The sequence below is a fragment of the Durio zibethinus genome, chromosome 6 (genome assembly GCF_047325235.1).
Source record: "Durio zibethinus cultivar Kanyao isolate XHJ-2024 chromosome 6, ASM4732523v1, whole genome shotgun sequence".
NCBI lineage: Eukaryota > Viridiplantae > Streptophyta > Magnoliopsida > Malvales > Malvaceae > Durio > Durio zibethinus.
In genome coordinates, this window is record NC_143167.1 from 11,889,498 (window position 1) to 11,913,034 (window position 23,537).

General features: G+C 28.2%; 1 protein-coding gene and 1 pseudogene across 2 annotated transcripts; one reads left to right on the top strand and one right to left on the bottom strand.

Moving 5' to 3' along the window:
* The first annotated feature begins 9,465 nt into the window (after positions 1-9,465).
* On the top strand, positions 9,466-12,257 carry LOC149518427 (ras-related protein Rab11A pseudogene; annotated as a pseudogene). The gene is made up of 5 exons (XR_016342834.1): positions 9,466-9,515; positions 9,684-9,699; positions 11,070-11,144; positions 11,384-11,449; positions 11,595-12,257. The product of XR_016342834.1 is annotated as a ras-related protein Rab11A pseudogene (transcript).
* Positions 12,258-13,987: 1,730 nt separating this feature from the next.
* Positions 13,988-16,141, bottom strand: LOC111285680 (Peroxidase superfamily protein). Its single transcript, XM_022875246.2, has 4 exons — positions 15,547-16,141; positions 15,001-15,186; positions 14,686-14,851; positions 13,988-14,537 (listed from the first exon to the last, which is right to left on the bottom strand). Exons 1-4 carry the CDS (start codon positions 15,790-15,792, stop codon positions 14,122-14,124), a joined length of 1,014 nt encoding a protein of 337 aa, XP_022730981.2. The 5' UTR covers positions 15,793-16,141; the 3' UTR covers positions 13,988-14,121.
* Positions 16,142-23,537: the final 7,396 nt, after the last annotated feature.

Consider the following 23,537-nt stretch of genomic DNA (forward strand, 5'->3'; position numbering starts at 1 on the left):
TACCTAAATAAATTTTTATTCTTTAATTTGTATCTAATTATTGTTTTATTTCAAATAAAAAATTAATTTTTATTAAATTTTTATTTAGATACTAATTAAATGTGTTAAAAATTTATTTGGATTCAAATTAAAGATTAATAATTTATTTGGGTGAAAATTAAAATTTAGATGCTAATTCAATGTAATAAAAATATAAGGATTTATTTAATTAAAGTGATAAAATTTAAAAGTTTTTCGTTATTTTGGCAAAATTTATAATACCAGTGAATCAACTATAAAATCTATTAAAATTATTATTTCTTTCTTTTTCTAAACACTTCTATAATATTCTCATTTTTATATTTAAAATATATTTCCCATATTTTTTATTTTTTGACCTCAATGTTATAGAATTTTAATTTTATGAGAAATTTTAAATTTTTAATTAAAAATTATAAAATATAAATAAAAACATTAGAACCAAAACTATTTTTCAGCTTACATGAGAATCAAATAATAACAAAAAAAAAAAAAAAACAACTTTTAATTCTAATAATTAAAATTCAAATCTTAACAATCTTAAATACAAAAAATTATGATGATAGCTTATTTCTGATATTTTTATTTAGTCTACAGTAATCATTTCTCCAAAAGAAAAATTAGTGTAATATAACAAGTATCTAACATTATTTTTATTTTATATTTTTTTATATTTTCACTTTACGGTTCAATGATTTATAAAATTATAAAAAAATATATATTACCTACATTTATCATTTTTAATTTTTTTTGTCACAAATATATTTAATTTATTTTAAATACAATACAAAAACTATGAATTTGTGAGGATTTCGATGTGAGACCATGTAGAAGTGTTTATGCATAGCTTTTAAGAGACATAGACATCTTGTCAACATGATACATCTTTATCCACGCTGCGTCTTGGCTAATTATTCGTATCTCAAATCTTGCTCACACCTATCCAGATAACAAAAATGGCAATATCCAAGTACGTCCATGTTTGCTCGAATAAATTTTATAAAAAATATAAAAATATAATATTTTTATTTAATCTCTAATTTTTTTATTAATATTTAAATCATTTGTAAATTAACATAATTTTTAATATTTATAAGAAAAAATATATTTATCTTTATATACTATATATTACGTTTATATATTATTGCATTTTCTTTATATATGTAAAATATATATTTACTTTTATATAATACATTTTATACATTATTATATTTTCAAGCTGAGCCTGATCGAGTTTGGGCTTAAATCGTTGGAGCCAAGACTCAATTTATTTTTTTAAGTGAACCTCAATTTTTTGTCTAAACTCATTTTATAAGTTTAATATTTTTGTCCAACTCAAACACCAGGTGAGCTTTCAAACTTTAGCAGGTAGCTTGACCTTAAGTATCTCTACACATATGTTAACTTTCACAAAATGTTTTTCTTTTAATGAGGGTCACATTTATTTTATTTTCATTTACTAAAATGTAGTGTTTAATATGAGATGATTACCCTTAAAATCATTATAATCTACATATGATTATTCTATAAATATAGCCTTAAATCCAAAGAACTATATGTGAATATTAGAACACCAAATTTGATTATATTAATACCTATTTGGACACTCATAGATAATATGCAGAAGTAACATCAATTTCTGAAAAAATTAGGTCTTCCTCTTCGCTTTTCTTTTACTAACAGCTCTCAATGGGTAGATACCATTACTTAGAAGTAAAGAGAGGACTTTAACTAAATGTTATTAAAACCCTAAAAACCTTTCCATTAAAGGTTTACCAAGCCAAAGACCTATACAAGCATTAAACAATACTGACCCAATAAGATGTGCAAAACCCATATGTAAATTATCACAATTAATTATTTGGGTTTTCATACTTTTCTTGTATTATGATTAAATTTATTAACCTGTTTTATTAAACTATATAATTACCAATTAATAGAAGCTCACTTACTGAAAAATTTTAACATTGTTCCAGTTAGACAATATTAATTAGGTTATTTCATTTTAAAAAAACATAATTTAGAAAATAAGACTCTAGGCCAATTAACTTTACTTTGATGTAGCCATAGTTTTAGAAAACAATTTAGCCCTTGAGATAACATCTTAATGATCCTGTCCAATAAATTATATAATAATGAATCATGGCAACTTTATACCCTTATTGACATAAGACCAATTTATGGTTATAAATACCAGAGACTTTATTGACAATAGATCTCAGTGTGGTTGTATTGTAAGAAAATAATATTTAAATGGGATCTCAATGTGTTATTTTCATTAACAATCCTCTTGTTGATTTTTCTAAACTTGTTAAGAAATCTCCATAGCATCCAGATATGCCTCAATGTCTCATCTTTTTATCTTAGAGGTTACTTGCTAGTATTATTTATGAAACACACCCAAATGACATTAAAGTTGTACTTAAGATAGATATTAAGTCTTAAGATTTTATAACATGATATGTTAATATGAGATGTGCACATGCAATAATAAACATATATACAAATAACAACTGTGATGTATATATACAACAGTTGTATCCAATTAACTTAATGGTATCTCATGGACTTATTCATTTCAAATTACATCTTACAAGTAATTAGAAATCACATGTGATGCATTCAAAAAAGTAAATAAACCCAAAACAATAATAGTTTCAAAAGCAAAATTTACAATGCGTCATTATCATAATCAACCCAATACCTTAACAGGTTCTATTTTACATACTTGTAGATATTCATATTATGAGCTTGGTAATATTATAATTCTTATATAAAGAAAGTATTTCATTATATAACCAAATTACAATGACTCCCACTGATCCAACGAATCACAAACATACTCCAATCAAACCTTGAATAATAAATAAGGAGCATTAAATAAATAGAGTCATAACAAAATTATGTATTGTCTACCCTCATACCAAATATGATAACCACTATTGTTCTTGGACTTTCATAATGTCACTTTAATAAATCATTTACAAATTACTAACATATTATGAACAAATTATTATATTCAAATGTTCATACAACACAAGATTCTCAATGTTTTAACATGAGATTATTTTGAATAAATTTGGAATTCATTGAATTATCAAATTTTTTTATATATAAAATATGCTTAAACTAATAGCCTATTAACTCCTACTGACCTTAACACATATAATATCTCTAAATCAATAATTTTAGGACATTTATGACTTCTTACTATTTTAAAACATATGTAAAAAAACTCTTACTGATTTTCACTTCTTTTATAAGAACAGTTTTGACATTAATAAAATAATAATGATAATTAAAAAAACAAAACATATATATATTTGAAATAACTCTCAAAATTAATTCATGTATAGTTCAAAATAAGGGAAGTGAAATGAGAGAAAATTATAAGATTCTTGTTCTTTCTCAAAAGCAAACCAATAAAATTTGGGGAAGATTTTTAAGAAAGAAGTTAAAGTAATAAAACAAAATAAAATAGTTTACTAATTTGTATAAAATTTCATTCTTCAAAACTCTCACACATGTGATAAGTGTAAAACAATATTCTTCTCCTCACGTGTGAGCTTCTCAAAAGAAAATATTAAAATTTCTTTAAAACACATTGTCAACAAATGACAACAATATGCCTTTTAAAAATAATAATTGCTAGGTTTAATAATGGTAATTAAGATAATCAAACCAATAACTTAATAGAGAGTTTAACAAGTAAAATGAATCTTTGTCAAAATAAAATTATATTTCAACAATTCTCAATTTTACTTAAAATAAATTAAGATATCATAACAGGTTTAAAACTTTCTTGTGTGAAAACTAACCCTCATAGCCATCGTAAGATACTATGCAACAAATGCATATCATTAGATCTGATAAATTAAAATGACTAAAATTTATACATTTACTATGTTGTACAATACATCTAAGAACTTATCATTCATGGCAGACATTAACTTATGATGAAATTTATCCCAACATACTAAAATTAAGTATAAAGACCAATTAGATAAGACTTTAATCAATTTAATATCTTTACTAGTCTTATCAAAACAATTAAGGTGCCTTATAACAGTTTTAATCTTGAAAATTCTTTTAAAGAAAATATCATAACTTTATGTGATCATACCTCACTGAAAAAATACAAATACTTTTGAAAATATATTCCGTTTAGATAGATAAATTTTCAAGGTCTATATATATTTTTACTTCACAAAAATGATTCACAATTATCTTTAAATTAGAAACTTATAATCATATTATGTACTTTATTAGGCTTTAAACTTAATGCCTAAAATCCCAAATCACAATTATGTGATATATAAAATTAAAACATTATAAACTTGCTAAATATATGTCACATAATGTATGCTCTCAAATAATCAAACTTAATTCCTTATGTCACATTTTGCATAAGCATGATCCTTCATAAAACCACTTTATCAAACAACAATATATAGGAAGAAAGTAATAGAACAAATCTACTAATCATGCATGTGACAATTATTTTCATGGATTCATATGACTAAACAATATTTAAAGGATTCACAAATTGTCTTAAATAAAAGACTTTTATCATCACAAAATGCAATATTTTAACAGTTAGACAATAATCAATAAAATGCTTAAAACTTAATGATTATGTCCAAGAAAACATCCATGACTTAATTAAACTATAAATCACCTTTTATCATTTTTAATTAAAACTACTTAATCTTTATCACCAAAATCAACGTTAATATTCAAGGCAAAAGAATGCAACTTTTCACATATAAGTAACAATCTATACAAATAGTACTAGTCCATGATGTGTTATTTGTAATTAAACTGAAAATTTCAAATGGATCATCATAAACTTCCATTTGGGTAAAGAATATGATATGCTATTAGGCATTTTTCACATGAAGCGAATATGAAAATATCTTAGTTTTCGAAAAGCTTATCCCTTTTAGGCAAATAACTTTCTAGACCAGTATACTCTCAACTAAAGTGTTTCATAGCCATTCCAAATTACCAAACACAATAACCCCTTTTAGGTAGGTGATTGTATAAGGTAATTTGGCAATATTCTTGTTTCTTTGTATGAGAAAATCTTACTAGCCTCAATGAGTAAGCCATTTTGGCAGCTAAACACCCACATTAACCAATTTTTATTTTCACATCAAGAAACTCAGATTGCTCATAACTATAACTTTGCATACTTAGCCAAGCGCATGCATTTTGAGCACTTCTTGTAAGATACTTGATCATAATGTATCTTTTTGGATCATTAAAAAGTCAATCACTCTATTTGAGACACCAATAATCAATGCGTATCTCGATGGATTATTATAAATATTATCGCTCTTTGTGAGATACTTAAATCGAATGTCTCTTTGAACCAACAAATAATTTTGCATCTAAAATCCAAGTGTCTTGAAATTCATGAATAAATCAATATTAAATCCATAATTTATTCTCATGTATCGTCCATCATAATATATATTATTGAGGAACCTTTATGTTCAAAGTTGTGTACCTTAATTGTTAGGGACCATTTATTTTTAAAATGTTATGTGCCTCTATTTTCGAGGAGATTATAGTAAAAAAAAAAAAAAAAAAAAGAAAGTGAATAATGTAGACCCAAACATAATAGGCTATCTATGTTTTTGTACAATTGTTGTTACATATAAAATATACAAAGAAGGGCAATTATTGTGCCCTATTTGATCTGGGCCAAAACCAATCGAGCCTAAACCAATCCAAGCCTAGTTATCCATTTTATTTTTATATTTCTTTTTTTTAATTTTCTTGTTAGGTTTTTATGTTTTATTACTTTATAATCTTTATCTTTATTTTATTCATTTGTATATATCTTACTTTGATTATTCATTTATTCATTTATCTATTTATTTATTTGTTTATTTGTTTATTTATTTGCTTATTTATTTATTTATTTATTATTATTATTATTAGTTTTTTTTCTTTATCTAATTTTTATTTACTTATCTCTAATTTTTATTTATTTATCTTTAAATATTTTATTTTATCTGATTATATTTTTTTTAAAAAAAGAAAGGATAATTAAAATCAAAGGGCTAAGAATTAATAGAATTTGGTGATGATAAAATGACGGGATTTCAAAAAACTAAAATAATTCAAGTCTTCAAAATCAAAACTAAAGAAATTTTTTAGAAGATAAATTCCACTTGCTTATACAATAATAAGATAGAAGTGTTTCTAAGGAATTTAATCTCTTCAGGAAATTCATTAAGGACTCTATCAATTTCCCTATAAATAGATACCAAACAACAATAAAAAAAATAGCAAACAACAGCAAAGAGAGCAAATGACAATAACACATAAAGCAATAACAACAACAACACACTAAGCTTTATATCATATACTCTGGGGTCAGTTGTGTGAAAAACTAAATAAGAGAAAAAAGGTAGGTTGTAGTTTGAATCTTCTAGCACCACTTATTTCTATCAACAACCATATTTTCATCTAATTGCTTAACCACCATATTGTTTATTATTACTTGCATCCTATCTTTCGTGGTCTACCTCTAGATGTTTTAATCTCTCCTAGATCTAGAGACTTAGTTATCAATGCATAACTAGATCTATGTTTCACATGTCCAAACCACCGTAAATGACCTTCTCTCATCTTCTTTTCAATTAGATTTATCCCTAATTCTTCTCGAATCTTTTCATTTCTGATTTTGTCTCTTCTAATCCTACCACACATCTATCTAAACATCCTTATCTACACTATATTTATTTTCTTCTCATATTGTTTCTTAATAACTCACCACTCAGTTTTATATAGTAATACAAGCCTTACAGTTGTTTTATACAACTTTGCTTTTAACTTTAAAGCTATATTGCGATCACACAACACACTCGATGTACTTCGTCACCTCATCCATTCTACTTGAATCCTATATTTGACATCTGTTTCTATCTCAGTATCATTCTGAATAATTGATCCCAAATATCAAAATAGCACATAGAGCAATACAAAAAAAAATTGAGAAAAAAACACAAACAAAGAGTTTCTGGCAAAAACTTTTTTTTAGGGAATTTGTGAGTGTTGAGAATTTGATTTAGTTTAGCAAGTGTTTTTGGAGGATTCCAAGGTTCTAGAAGGTTAACTTGGTGTTTTTGGTGACCAAAAATCCAGAAACTAGTGATAAAACCTAGTTCCTGCCCACCTGAGTTCATTTATTTAGAGAGAGAAAATAAAAAAAGTAGAAAGAGAAAAGGGAAAATTCAATGAAAAATCCTTTTATACATTCGCAACACAATAGTGTTTTACCTTAAAATAAAATCTCAAGTCTGTGCGTTTTGCCAACCCAACCCATGTCCCATATACAACCCCAACCTATGACCTATTACAACTGTCAGTGCTTAACCAAGCCAAGCCATTTCCTAAGCCACTCTAACCAGTTTCCATGTCTACAACTAAGCTGACCTTTTTTTGATATGTTCTTTTCATTTTTATTTTTATTTATTTTTATAGTTTGTTTATTTATTTATTTTTAAAATATTCTTGCATGATTAAATATTTTACGAAAATTATAGGAAGTTTTTTTCTTAAATATATATAATCAACTTTAATAATAAAATTTTTTAGAATAAATCATAATTATCTAAAGATAAAATTTTTAAAAATTACAAATGGTTAATTTTAAGAAATTTCTAAGTGAAATTTTTTTTAAAATTTGACTTAAATTGAGAAAAAATTTAGATAAAATTTCAATAACAATAATAATATTTATTTTTAATTTACAAAATAAATAAAATGTATAAATAAGTTTAATAAAATTTTAGGAATGAATTAACAATTATTCTATGATGAGATTTTTTAAAATCGTAAATGGATTATTTTTGAATAAATCTCTGAGTGAGAAATTCTTTAAATTTAACTCAAATGATGAAATAATTTAGATAAAATTTCAATGCAAGTAATTGCATTCGTTTCTAAACTAAAAAGTAAAGAATATAATTTGTAAATTCATTTGAAAATTCATGACAATTATCTAAGGATGAAATCTTAAGAAAAATCACAAATGGTTAAATTTCTATGAGATTTCTAAGTGAAGATTTTTCTAAATTCAACCAAAATTCTAGAAGAATTTAGATAAGACTTCAAAAAAATAATTGTTATATTATTTTCTTTTTATGAAATAAATGACAAATAACAAGCGTTTAAATTCTGAGAAAGATATTTCTAAATTTGGCCCAAATTGTGAAAAATTTAGAAATAAAACTTGAAAAATAAAGAATAAATTTTGAAGATAAAATTCTTAGTAATCGCGAATGAATGATTATCTAAGAAATTTTTAAGTAAGAAAATATTTCTAATTTATGCTCAAATGGTAAAAGAATTAAATATTTGGAGAATTCTTGAATACTCTTAAGTTAAAGAAGTATTTTTTAAAAATTTTGTCAAATTGATAAAGAAATCTTAAAAATTATTTGCAATATTTAAATGTTAAAATTTAATAGAAAGGTTATTTAACCAAAACTCTAGGGTAATTTAAAATTAAATGGTACTGTCATTTAAATGAGCGTATGGGGGTGTTATAACATTTTCCTCACATAACTGAACTCTTGAACTTTATTTTAATTAGTAGACTAAAACTTATTAATTTAGAGACTTTAGTCCAGTTTATGATTTTTCATAAGAATAGATTTATTTAGGTGACCAATTATATGTAATAAAAAATATTAGTAATGACTCTTACAATTATGTTGAGAGAGAATTTCATAGATTTATACATTATGACATTATTTAATGAAAAAACAACTTTAATAGTTTTTGAATTATTTATTAACAATGTAAATATCAAATATATACTATAAATTTTCTTTTATAAAATTTTAATATATAATATTTTAATCTTTTTCTCTTTTCATCACTTCTCATCTATCCTTGTTTTAGTATCCATTTGGATTAATGATGAAATTAGTTTTATAATATTGAAAACAACAATAGAGGTGAGATTAATTATTGTAACAGTAAAATTAAAATTAATGTTAAAATATATATTTTAATGCAAATGCAATAATAATAATGAAATGAATTATAACGAGAAGAGAAATAATCATTAAAGATATTATATTAAAAACTATATATAATAAAAATTTTAAATTATTTAATATTTATAAAATTAATAAATAATTAAAATCACTAAAAAAAACTTAATTTTAAAGGCATATATTTTTCTGCGGTTTAATGAACCGCCTATATAATCTCAAATTTAATGAGCCTTTTTCGTCAAAGCCCAACCCGCCGAAAATGTCATTGCTTTCTACGACTGAATGGGTTTAACCCACAAAAAATCTCTCCACTTTGCCTTCAATTCATTTATGCATGTCCACTCTACAAAACTCTGTGCCAATCTAGAGAAAAAAGGCCTCTCCATTAGTTACTATCTTCACTTGCACTAAATGATTTTAAGCTTCACGTTTTAAACTCTCTGCTAAGGCTTTGCATCTGCATTTGTGCTCCACGAGGTTATAATCTTCATCTTCCTCTAATCCCCTATCTCTTTCATGTTTTTTCATGTATTGTTTTTTAAATCAGTTTTGAGACAAAAATCTAACGAATCTTTACCTAATTTTTTAAAATCCCTAATTTTGCCTCTTTAGTTTCAACTCAATCGTTGTCATCTTCTTCATCAGCGCCGTTTCGAAACAGGTTCTTCCTCTCTCTCTCTCTCTCTCTCTCTCCTCATTTTGGTTCTGATTTTGTAATTAACGAAATAGTTAACAATATTTTTTGTTTCGATTAAGCTTAAGTTTTATTTGGTACAACTTATCTTGATTTTGTTATTCGGTCAAGCTCAATCTTAATTCTAAAAGTGGCTTTTTCCTGTGATGTGTGATTGGTACAATGTGTGAACAATAAATTTAACCGATTGAACCTAGTTCCTTGATCAATTAGTTGCATGTAGTTAGGTTTTCGATTGTCTACTTTTTTATGCTGCTATTGATAATGTTTGAAGGTATTAAAATACTTGTCCTGTTGGCACTAGTTGCATTTTAGAGTACAGTGTGATACATCCTGTAAACGGAACTTATCTGGTCTTTTGAAATTCTGCTGAAGCCTTTAATTAATCCAACAGAGTTATCATAGTATTAGCATCTTTTAAAAATCTTGGTTATATATTTTACGGTTCTGAGTTATATCATGGTAGGGGAGGGGACATAGATGAAATAGAAATCAATAATACTAATGAGACTCTTTCTGAAGTATTTCTTTTCAATTCTACTTATATATATTCTTTCTGAAGTATTTCTTTTCGATTTTTCTTATATATATGTATGTATGTAATCTCCTGATTTGAGATCATGTTATATGTTTTTTACAATTAAGATTGAGAAATTATGGACTCTTTGAATATACAACTGGCAAATAAGTTGTGCCACTTGAATTGTAAAATCTTGGAATCAAGTGCAGTTCATCAGGGTGAAAATTTGATGTCTTTTAGTTTTGATGATGTAAAGAAAAAACAGAAAAACCTCAGAAAAGTGGAGTTGAGATTTAATTATATGGTGAAGACCTAAGAGGGCTCTTATTAATGAGGTGTGTTTACCAAGAAGACAAGATAAAAGACACTGAGAATAATGCTGCATATTGATATAGGTCTGGAGGAACTTAATGTCTAACAGCTGGTTCAAGTTCCATGGATTAAGCTCTACTACATATGGCTTGCAGTCGTCTTCCAATTTAATAGCTTAATAAGTGCCATTGAGATTTGATGTTTTCAGGCTTTGCATGTATAGAAACTTAGCTTCATCTCAGGAAGTTAGTTGACCACGAAGTCAAACCTTGGTGTGCACCAACTACCAACTACTGTTAGTTCATAATCACATATAAATATACCTTTCTATCTAGATTAACTAGACCTCTGTAACTGAAATACAAGAAATCAACCTATTTAAATTCCAGCTAATTTCTAATATCAGCTGAATCAAAGTGTGATTATTTGTAATTTTGCAATTTCAGCTAGGATATTTTTGTTAAAATCATTAAGTTACGGACAATCAAAAACTCTTCTTTTGCAGGAGCCTGTTAGAAGTGCAATAATAGATTCATGCATTCAGGTTACAGACAATGGAAGGGAGAGCATTAACAAAAAGGTGCAATTATTAAATCCCTAATTTATGTTCCAGCATAATGCATATTTCTTTTTAGTTCTGCAACATCAAAATTTAATGCTTATGAAGTGTTTACCACATTGAGGTCTTCTTCATTTTCACCCTTTACAGCACTTCAAATGATAATGATCAGCTTAAGTTTTGTAAACTGTGAGCTGTGTTTATTTATTTTGATATCAAATTATTAGCAGGCAAGTCATTATAATATTTAAACTTTACAGCTAGGAGCAAGTAGTTCAGAGGAAGCAGCGAGATGGATTCATGGCTTGAAGGATGCTGCATTAAAGGTTTAACGCTAATAACTTACAATCAGTGAGTTATGGTTATCCTCATGATGAAAGTGATCTTGCCATTTAAATTTTAGTAACACTTAAAACTATGTTTTAAGAGCAGTTAGTGATCTTGCTTCTTCTCTTATGTTGTATTGAACAGATACAGAGCTGCTACAAGTACATAGTACAGGGGTGTTGTTGGGCAATGCTGGCTTACGATATAACAAAATGCCAGACCTTTGATCACATTCCACGTTGGCTGGAAGAGTTGCGTGGCCATGCTGACAAGAACATTGTTGTTATTCTGATTGGGAACAAAAGTGACCTTGAAAACCAGCGGGCAGTTCCAATGGAGGATGCCAAAGAATTTGTTTAAAAAGGACTATTTTTCTTGGAGACCTCAGCTCTTGAAGCGACTAATGTGGAGACTGCTTTCTTAACCGTTCTTACAGAGATGGTGAATAAGAAAAACCTAGTTGCTGGTGATAATTAAGGGAATGGCAACCCTGCATCACTAGCAGGCAAAAAGATCGTCATTCCAGGTCCAGCGCAAGAAATTCCAGCAAAGAGCAACATGTGCTGTAGATCATGATTGAATTGGATTTGTCTCCTAATGTCAATTTACTTCTTTTACATTATTAATAGCAAATTTTGAAGGTGCGTTATATCTGTTTGTATAATTGCATTGCATTAGTTTAGTTTCCAAGGGCAGCTAGTTAATTGCATGTTTTGAGATGGGGAAAACCAAAATTTGAAGTTGAGTTGCAGATTGCTTCAAGTTATATATTTTAGCCATTGATCCTGGTTAAAGTTACTTTGTTTATTTATCCTGTTGTTTCTTGTATAATTTATTTGCATGAATAATTGAAAGCCAAGGTCTGTGGAAATGCCAGAGCCAGAAGGCAGGTCTGTGATTCGTGAGCAAAGCTGAATTTTTTATTTAACCATTCTATATTAATCAATGGACATGATTAGAAATATGAAAAAATAAGTAAGCAAAATTTGTTCGTGATATGCACGTCATTTTTTATTAAATGGTATGAATTGTCTTTTTATTTTTTAATTTTATTGGGTACAAAGATTAGAAATATGAAAATTATTTTTAAAAAATAAAATAAAACTTTAAGGACGATTTTAAATGTCAATATAATTCATTCAATAAATATAAAAAATATAACCAAAACGTGATTTTTATCCACATTTTAAAATGTTTTTGAAAGTATTTTTTTTTTACTTATAATGACATTTTAAAGTGTCAAAAAAAATTATGTTGATAAACACATATAATTCCAACATCGGTGACTTGATTGTCGAAAATTTTCACACATTCATTTAGTCGACAGTCAAAAAATTATCAACAATGGTAATATCAACACCTTTTTTTTTTTTCCTAACACTTATAAGAGCCAATAAAAATTATTTTTCTTGTTGGGAATTATGAAATTATTTTTATAAAAAATGATAATTTTTTAATAATTAATTAAAATTTTGATATTATAAAAAAAAATCATATGAAAATTTTCAAATAAAAAATTTTAAAAATAAAAGCAAATGAAAAAAAAAAAAACATTCTAGTGTTGAAAAAATAAAACACATCAAGGATTAAAATGAAAAAAAAAAATGTTGCAAATTTGTGGTTGTTCACGGGAACCCCATGGATCCAGTCCGAGACTGACAAAGCAGCGCGGTTAGCATTGTCCAACCGTGATTGAAATATGTTATCCAAACATCCTAGTGGCGTGATTAGACCCTCAAAGCACACCTCACCGCTGTGCTTATAAATCCAAATGAAATCTTAATCAATTGAACACTATCCTATCATTACTTTCAATATGATCGCAACAACTCGCAATCTCAATGTTTCAATTTTCAGGTCTCGTTTAGCATTTATGTTTGGATTTCAAAACGCAATTTTTAATACAAAAGTATTATTAAACACAATATGATTTGCATTAAAAATATTTTTGTACCTTTAAAAGTGAGTCAATCACAAAAGTTAATTAAGAAATATAGTTATTGTTTGAAATTTATAGTTTGAAGACAAAATGATCAAATAACCATTGAATTATTTATTTTTGACAAAAATAATAAATTTTTCCTTTCCAACATCATATTTTTCTAAACATTTAAATTTTTCGCAATAATTTTTAACAGCAATGTCAAATATTCGCAAATCTTAAATCATAAATTTTCACAACAATTTTTTAAAACACACTTTAAATCTCACCACCACCATTTGTCATACATTTAACATAGCATTTAGTTCCTATGAGATTTACAAAGAATAATGTTTGGTCTTAGATCATATCAACACTTTAGATAATAGCTATCTTATGATCAAAATTCAAACTCTAATTCTATTGTAATTACTTCTTCGTACATACAATAGTTCACCTGTCATCAAGTGAGGATGGCTTCAATCACCTCCACAGCCTCCTCTGTTTACTTTTTAATCAGTAATTCACAATATCTATCCTTATGAAAGAGGCGATGTAAAACAAATCAGTAGACTTTGGGACAAAAGATAATAAAAAAACAAACACAAACACACAATAGAAAATCGCTACATAATCTTTTATTCAAAGCAATCTATGTCTCACATTAATTCCTTAAATTTGCCTACACTTGAACAGCAAATTTGGCTACAAGTTTTCTATTTTACGAAATCTTGTTTCAGTAAAGCACAACTATGAATTTACAACCCTGCAATTCTTCCTAATCTGTCCATTAGACCCTGTGAGTGGACTTATGTTCCCCATTTTGATCATGGAATTGGCGAAGTCATTGAAGAAAAGCTGTGAATTGCTGCTGTAGCTTTCAACAAGGCTTTTAGTTGTGGAAATGGCCAAATCACTAGAAAATAAAATTTGATCAGAACCTAGTAAACCCTTCCCATTGAGCAAGTTCTTGAAATAATGGTTGTCAAATAGATCAGTTGAGTTCCTGTCAAGAGCAGTGTTCCTGTTTCCGTCACCGTTACAAAAGCCTTGCAGATCAGACAACATGCTTGCTTCCATTGTACTATCTGGTACACCAGGTCCTGAGAAGTTGAATAATCTGTTGCTGAAGGTAGCACACTTTGCTAATCCAATTGTATGGCCACCTATAAACAAAAATGCAAACAAATATTAACTTCAAAATAAAAGGTATTCACTTCATCAGATAATTAGTATATTTTTTGCGTACTATATTGGTCAGAGAAACTATTCTGAGGTCCAAAGCCTGGAGTTGTGTACAGTATAGTAGGTTACCTGATAAAGACACAACATCGGTGATGTTTAAGCCAACATTGACAAACTTTTGAATGATTGCATCCAGTGCCTCAAATGGAGAAGGAAGTGAAGCATTTGCTAGTGCCCCGTTTGAAATCAGTCCATCTCTCCTCCCTAATAGAACTCTCCATGTTGGTCCTCCACTCTACCAACCATTAATTTCCACTTTAAAGCATCCATAAGTACTAGAACCAATTTGGCTTGGTATAATTAATATATATGTGTATTCATTTTGAGCATAAATTGAGCTAAAGCTCTCTCTTCTGTGATTTCAAATGCGCTAAATTAACTTACTAAGACAACAGAATCTCGAGCTGCAATGGCTAGTATATCAGCACATGATACGACTCCACTGCATGAGCTCTCCAAAGCGCTTTTTATTGTATCCACAACTTCAAATCCTCTTGCTGAGTTGATATTAGCCACTGCAAACTTCTCAGTACTACTGTCTCCATCCAGCAAAACCGATGCATCACAACCCTGTGAAAAAAATATGTATGATGGTTTAATCAATAATGTTACCAACATTATGTAAATGAATATAAAGTAATAAATTTGTGAGAGTAGTGACAGATTTTTAAATTATGTGATGGAATACAGCAAAAGAAAGCTTTCCAAGTTGACAAAAATTGTGACAGAATTTTATGACATTTGTAACGGATATAACCGCCACTAAATTTGTGATGAAATTTGATAAAAACAGTGACAGACTTTCAGTGACGAGGGTACTCCCAATGGAGTGTTTCCGTCACTAAGTTATATCTGTGATGGATATAGGCTTTTCTGTGATAAATTTTTCCGTCACAGTTGCCCAAAATCCGGTAGTGTCTCAATACTCACGTTCACAAAGCAATCATGGAAATGAAGCCGGAGCAGAGATGCTGCCATTCGCATTTCAGTCTTGATAGCACTCTGAACTTGTCTCCGGACTATTGAAAGAAGACTTGGACATGTTGTCGAATAGAAATCAGTGGTTAGTTGGGACTTCACAGTCACAGCAGCTAAACAAAGCATAAAGCTAACCATAAGCAGAGAATAACCCTTAAAGTTGTTTGACCTCTTCATCATTGCTATATCAATTTCCATACAGTAAATTAAAGTGTGTTACAAAACGTAGAGAAATCCTAATGCTACTAAGCTTAAGGGCCAAGGCTGATATGCATCGGAAATCTTTCAAGCTCTATTTATAATCGGTATCATGAATGAATTCGCAATTTTAAATCCCACTATTAGTAACAAATGATATTACTTTATGGCTTAAGTGGAGGTGATGTATGGCGGCTTCTGCAGTGCAGCTAGTGTTCACAAAGCTGCACTGAGCTTGATATTTGCATAAACCAGACACATTAACCTATTTAATATTGCAGACTTTGCAGATAATATACAAGAATCGTGCGTTAATAGTTATCAGATGAGAATGGAAATATTATAATTCAGGTTTTGCTTTGCATGCAAGTTCATGCATTAACCAAAAGCAATAAAGTTAGCAGCGTAGTGCTGACAGGCCTTTTTGCTACCACTTGGGCGCATGATTAAATCATGCATACATTACAAAAGGTTCAAATTACTTTATCTTTCACAAGCATGTGCAATCAGATAACTTTAGAGAATTGGCCACGAATGCATATTCGCCTGTTGATTTTGATGGTTCAATTCAACATTATTGAGTTGTTTAATGGCAGCGAGTGAGTTTGATTAGTATATTCTTGAGTAGCAAATTAGAGTTCTAGCTTGATGTTGACAATGGTTGACTTTATAATGCGCAAGGCATTATGCAACACACTACTAAAATAGACCAATAGTTTTTAAGGAACACTTCTAAAACTCCTATTATGAGCGCGGAACCAATGTCACCCCTGTTGAGTGGATCCGATTTCACAAACTTCGAAAACCTTCAGTACACATCAACAACAACAATTTTCAAAACATTTCTTTTCAAGCACAACAAAATAAACACCGCAAAATCATATAAAAGGAATCTTATTTTAAAATGTAAATATCTTTTTTTTTTTTTTATTTATAAGAGAAGCACACTTACGCTTCCAGCCGATCAATATTCAAAGATTCACGAATCAACTCGCAGACTTGAGGCAATCATAAATTAACACACCTTTTACTTGTAATTATTTGCTACATTCGATCAGATTTTGGATCCACTATGTTCAACTCATACATACTCGGACCTCTTACTTTGATTTAGCCTAATTTTGATAAAATTTTACGTTTTATTTGTTTATTTATTATTTGTTATATGTATTTTTTATTTACATGCATATTTAGATTTTTAGATTAAGAACATGTTTTTATTATTTAACAATAAAAAAGACTATTAAAATATATGGCTTAATAAAAAAATTTTGTAAATTTAATTTTTTTGCACAATTTTATAGTTATTTGTATCATGTAAATTTAATATTTTTTACAAATAAGTGAAATTTTTTTTCAATGATTGAATTAAAAGAGAATTTCAAGTGGTGATTTTCTTTAAATCTATAGTCAAGGAGTTTCCTAATTAAATAATATTAAAAGTGTTGGGACAACTTAAAAAATATTTCAAAAAAAATGTATTTACCTTTTAATAAATATTTGGTAATTCATTTAAGAAGTTTTGTTTGGTAAATGGGACGAGGGTAGTAAAAAATATTAAAATAAAAAATAAAGGTTATGTAAAATCTAAAAAGTAAAAATAATATCTTTCATAAAATACAAAATTAATTCTACCATGGAGTTTTTTTAAGCGAATAATTGATTTTTTTAAGACCATTGAGGTGAAGACATTTTTAAATTATATTGAAAGCATTAGAAAAACTTAAGAAAATTTTTAATATTTAAATAATGAAGTTAAATAAATATATAAATATATAAGAGACCATTTTAGTTAAGATCACTTAAGATAACATTAGGTTAATTAGTACCGTTTTTGGACTAGAGTTTTTGGACTAGAATTGTGAGATTACTAATACTTTTCTACACGTAAACAACTCATTAATGTAATTTTGACATATAAACTAAAATTTATTTTTTTTAAAGAGTCTTTATTAGACTTAAAATTCTTTAGAAGAAATATATTTATTTAAGTAACCAATTATATTTAATAAAAAAATATTGATGACGATCTCTTTTTTTTAACAAACGTTCGAACTTTTGGACTTACACATAGAAAGTGGCCAGGGATTCGATAGCTGACTGATGATGTGAAACAACGTGGTTAAGGGGCAACTTATAAGCAGAGGAATAGGGTAGAAAACATTATGTCTGTGGAGTAGGCCGCACCAATTTAGAGCTTTGTGGAGAAATTTTCTCAATGAACTAAGTCAAGGAAAATCTCTCAATTTTTGGAATAAAACACATGATTTCCAAGCAGCAGTATGTGTGGTTCTTATGCCCATGGGTCAACAAAATGTAAAAATTCAAGATTTTGCTAAAAACTTTTTGTGCGGGTCGACACTCCCTTTTCAACAAAACAGAACCAAATTTAAAAAATCATAATTTTCTCATCCAATGTTAAAATCGAATCATTTTGGTTTTGTTGGAAATCTTAGAGATATTACATTCAAATGAAATTGATGTTGCTAAAAATTCAAAGTATTGTTCGTTATGTGTGCTGAAAATACTAACGGTATGTAAGACTTCAAAACATACCCTTAGAGATATTTTCAAAATAAATGAAAGATTAAATAAAAATATAACTTAGTAAAATTAATTAGAAGTTCAAAAAAGTTTCAAAGAATTTGATATGAAGACTTACCCATAGAGCAACCGACTGCGACCTTGAAGGGGAGTCGACTGCCTCGTACATTTAATAAGGAACAGTCAATTCCTAACCTTAAGGCAATCAACTGCTACCGCTGGAATTAAGTCAGTCAATTGCTTAACCTAAAGGCAATCAACTTATTAATTAGAAAGTCTTTGTTTTAGAAAAAAAATACATAAATAGTCAACTGTTATATGCTGGAATCAACTGCTTTCGTGACAGAAATATTTTGTAATTACGCAAAAGTCGATTGCCATGAAGAACAGTCGACTACTATGAAGTTAGTAGCATTGTGGAATCCAGAGAAGTCTACTGCTATCAGGTCAGTAGCATTGTGGAATCTAGGGAAGTCGACTACCTTATGGCAAAATCAACTGCTCTGAGAAAGATAACATTCTAGAAATTTAAAGAAGTCGACTGCCTTATAAAGTAATCAACTGCCTTGATGTACGTAACATTCTGGAACTTGGAATTACAGAAGAGCAATTAGCTGTTCTAAGAAAGAGGTGATTGCTTTAGTTCAAAAGTTATAATTTTCAAATGAATATGAAGTTTCTGTTCAATTAGTTTATTATCTTTCACATGGTGATTATTAACTTATAAAGAAGTGTTTGTATTTTACAAAGAGATGTATTCTTAATCAATTAACACAATTACTGATTGAAATAACACAATTAAAAAAGCATGCCCTTTGAATTAAATATCAATAAATAGAGGTATAGAACACATTTTGACATACAATTCATATCTTTAGATTTCTACTCTCTCACTCTCAAATTATAGTCTCTTAGACTTAGTTTGTTGCTGAAGACTTAGCTCAAGATTAAAATTTACGATTTTTTATAAGAGTATTTAGTGGCTAGAAATTCACTAGTGCTAAGTGTTTCATTGTATCTCATAGATTATTTGACAACTCCTATTGCATCCCTAGCATTGGTGAAGACAAATAAGTTTAAAAGAAAGTGACTCATGTAACAGGCCTTGAAGCATTCTAAATTTAAAGCTCGGTTATTTTGGTTCTCCATTGTTGAAGTCCTACAGTGTTAGAAGGCTCATCAAAAAGGCATATCTACAACATCACATAATTCGAAATTCAATCACATCTTACCCACTACTTATCATATTTGTGTTGGCTACTATGTTACCCACGTACCCTTTATCTAATTTAAATAAATATATTTTAAATTTATGTTTTAATAATTATATGCCAAAAACCTTATTATTGAACGGAGAGATATATTTTGTTAATAAATCACACTTGATGAAATATATGAATAACAGCTATTAAATAAAAAAAAAAAAACACTCATTTCTCTACTTATAAAATGATACTTTCTATCCATCAAGAAAGTATGTGAAGATTAAGGTGGTTAAGAGAGAGAGAGAAATTAAGTTTAAGAAAATTTATTTTCAAGTAGTTCATTATGGATCACTATATGTCGTTTTTTTAATTAAAAATTTTGTGAAAATTATCTTGTTCTAAGATCTTGAGCATTAAAATTATACAAAATTATCATTCGATTTACTAATTAAGAAAATTTATCATGTGATATCATAGCTTTTAGTTTAAAGAACTTATAATTAATTTCCTTTAAAGATTACTCTTTATATCTATTATTACTTTTTTATGATCGATTTTTTGTTGCTTGTCGTCAACTTCGTCTTACATCAAGATGAAAGTTCAGAGTCCCAACGTTCTTTGCGAGTTAATAATGGCATACTATGTGAAATCCAAAAGCAATAATTAAAACTTCTTTTAATTTTTTGTATATCATAATCGATTTGAGACTGCAGTCATTTAATTACAATGTATTGAAGGAAAAATAGCCGCTTATATTCTTGCATGAATTTAGTATGATAATAAATCATATTTATTAGATTAATTAAAGAAACACATAATATAAAGAATTAAAATTTGTGTATTAAAAATTTAAATCATCCTAATTTAGGAAAATAAAATAAAGAAAAGTTAACAACGTAAGCATAATAAATGTAAGATAAAATATAGGAATCAAACTTAATGATTTAGAATGTTTTCAATTAAAATGGATATTTGCTGATTTTTGTTTAGAGCTCATCAGGTTTTGAAAGTTTATTTTAAAGGTTTTTTTTTTTTTTTTAAAGTGAATAAAGTGTTTGTGAGACTTGACATTTTGTGATCATTTTGATAAATATTAATAACAACACTTCCTTGAACATGGAGTTTAACTCAGTTCACATTATTATCCTTAAGAAATGATATGTAATAGGTCTGAGGTTCAAATCTAGACATCTGTAACTCTTCTCTTATCTCTCGATTGTAGTTTAATATCTCCAAAAAAATTATAATTTTTCGACTTAGCAAAAACATTATTAAATCATGAATAATACAATTAAAAAAAAATTATTGTACCAAAAATTATTACAGATTTTATAATGATCATCAAGGTTATTAATGTAAATGAATCATTGACTATTTTATGCCATCTACTTACCATATAAATATGTTGTATTGTTTATGTAAGATACAATAATTATGTGAACTTTATATATGATAGTTTCTGGTATTTTATTTACTTACAATATTAACACCTTCGACATATACATTTTTAGTTATTATTATATATTATTATATTAAAATAATTGTTATGATTATTTATTTTGATATCTATAGTAAGCATAATTTGTTAGTCATCAAAGTTGGTTAAATTAAAAAATTTTCATAGATGTCAAATTATATAAAATTCAATTACTCATAATTATACTGTAAACACCCTAAAAGTAAATAAAAGGATAAAATAATTTAAAAAAATAGAAAAGATAAATCAAATGATAAGATTTGGTTTAAAATTCAAATGCTTTTTGAAATTAAAACCCAGATTGAATGGGACAGGATGTTCAGTTTTAAACTGAGATCCTATCCTCATCACCATTATTTAATCCATTGGCAGACCACCAAAAAATAGGCATGCACTGTTGGCCCAGTTACAAAAGAGCAAGCTAGTTTATTTGTGTTAATCATTATGAGATTTATCAGTTCATGTGTTGCTGAGCAAATTCGATTGGCACCCGATGAGTTTACATCTGTTTGTAAGAGGTTCAAGGACCAAGTGCTATTGCTTGAGGAGCCCTTGCGTGGGGTAGCTCCATTGCTAACCGCTATTCGAAAGCTTTAGTCATCTACTGAACATTTGACTATTTTACATTCGGAGTTTCTTTTGCTCTGTTTGCTGGCAAAGTGCTATAAAACTGGCCTTTCCATTCTGGAGGAAGATATTTTTGAGGTTGATCAGTCGAGAGAGCAATTACAGAAAGATCGGGCAAGTGATCAAGTCACCACAATTCTTGATCACTATCTTCACCAATTCACCCCTGCCAACACCCATTGTTATCAGCCATCACCACTAACACCCACAATACCGACGCTAAAACCAGGTCCCAAACAGAACCCAAAATCAGTCTAATTTTAGCCCCAGATACAAGTTTTGGACACCCAATTTTCGTCTAGCAACAAAAACCTCCACCTGAGATCATTAGCAAACACCTAAAAGTTAACACCATTGTCAAATTGAAGACCACTTTTCATGTGACACTGTCACCATCGATCGGTCTAAAGCCATCACCCATTCGACTAGGCTCACCAGAACCGATAATCTACCAAATACCCACAAGAATTCGAACACACATCAGGAACGCAGAAAACTCAAGGGAACACAAAATCAAAAGCTGGGCAAAATCACTCTGCTACCTGTAAATCCACCATAATAGAACCCAGATAGCGCACGGCACACCCAACCATGGTCCTAAATTCTATCTCAACCAATAAATCGAGGAATTCACTAGTCTAACAATAATAGCCCCGTAACCTAGAAACCTAAAAGAAACTGAGCTTCATTGTTTATCTTTCGCCAAAAGGTCATTCACCGCCGATGAGGAATACTAACAAGACAAAGAAAACAACAAAGCAAGGTCAAAAACAAATAAGCAAATTTTTCGGGTTTCGTTTGCGTTTTATCCAAAAAGTTTTGGGCCTCCAAATCGGTAAGGAAAAAGCCAAAAACAAAGGAGGGAGGAATCAAAATAAAAAAAAAAAGTTGTTGCGAAGAAGCTTTAGTTTGTTAGTACGAGGTTTATGGGAAAGTCAATATTTCGATTGGAGGATTAAGTTTTTTGGATTTTTCTGCATTTTTTTTGGAATTTTTTAAAAATTTCAAAATTCGTTGAATTTTTTGATGAAAATTTAAATTTTTCAATGGCTTTCTGATAAAAAAATTCAATTTTCGACCATAAAACCCAAAATTCGTTGATTTTTTTGGTGATATTCAACGAAAAACAATGATCGAAAATCACCTAGAAAGAAAAACAGTAGAGGTAGAGAGAGAGAAGGGAAAGCATATGAGAAAAAATCATATTTTAGGCCTTTTATATTGCTTAAAAAATGACCCCATTTTGGGTTTAAAATAAGGTAGGATCCACACGTTTTCTTTCAGTTCGACCCGACCTGCAACGCAATGACCCGCTAGCCCGCTCCAATTCTTTCTATTGAGCCATCGAGCCAAGCCGCATTTTAAGTCGTTTCAGTCGCGCCTATCTCTGAAGCCACATCCCATTCAGGCTCGATCGAGCTACACCAAGGGTTTTCCTATTTATCTGTTTATTTATTTATTTATTTATTTTTGCTTATGTATTTATTGATTCAATTAAAATCATTTACTTATTTAATTAAACATTATTTAATTTTCAATGATTTCCTGAAAATAAAATTTTCAAAAAATATTTTTGAGGAAAAGTTGAAAGTATTAATTTTTCTTGAAAAATTTTCAAAAAAACAAGCATTTTAAGGAAAAGTTGAAAATGTCAATTTTTCTTAAAAATAAAAATTTCAAAAAAAATATTTTTCAGAAAAAGTTGAAAGTATCAATTTTTCTTGAAAATAAAATTTTCAAGAAAAATATTTTTAAGAAAAAATTGAAAGTATCAAATTTTCTTGAAAATAGAAATGTTAAAATACCTTAAGGAAAAGTTGAAAGTATCAATCTTCATTCTATAAAAGAATGGGTTTTTCTTTCTTATAAAATGACATAATAAAAGAGATTTC

Coding starts and splice junctions, on each gene's coding strand:
- LOC111285680 (XM_022875246.2), bottom strand. CDS start 15,792: ATGGAAATTGATATAGCAATGATGAAGAGGTCAAACAACTTTAAGGGT. Junction 15,187..15,546: donor TCCATGATTGCTTTGTGAAC/GTGAGTATTGAG, acceptor TTTTTTTCACAG/GGTTGTGATGCATCGGTTTT. Junction 14,538..14,685: donor CGATGTTGTGTCTTTATCAG/GTAACCTACTAT, acceptor TTTTGTTTATAG/GTGGCCATACAATTGGATTA.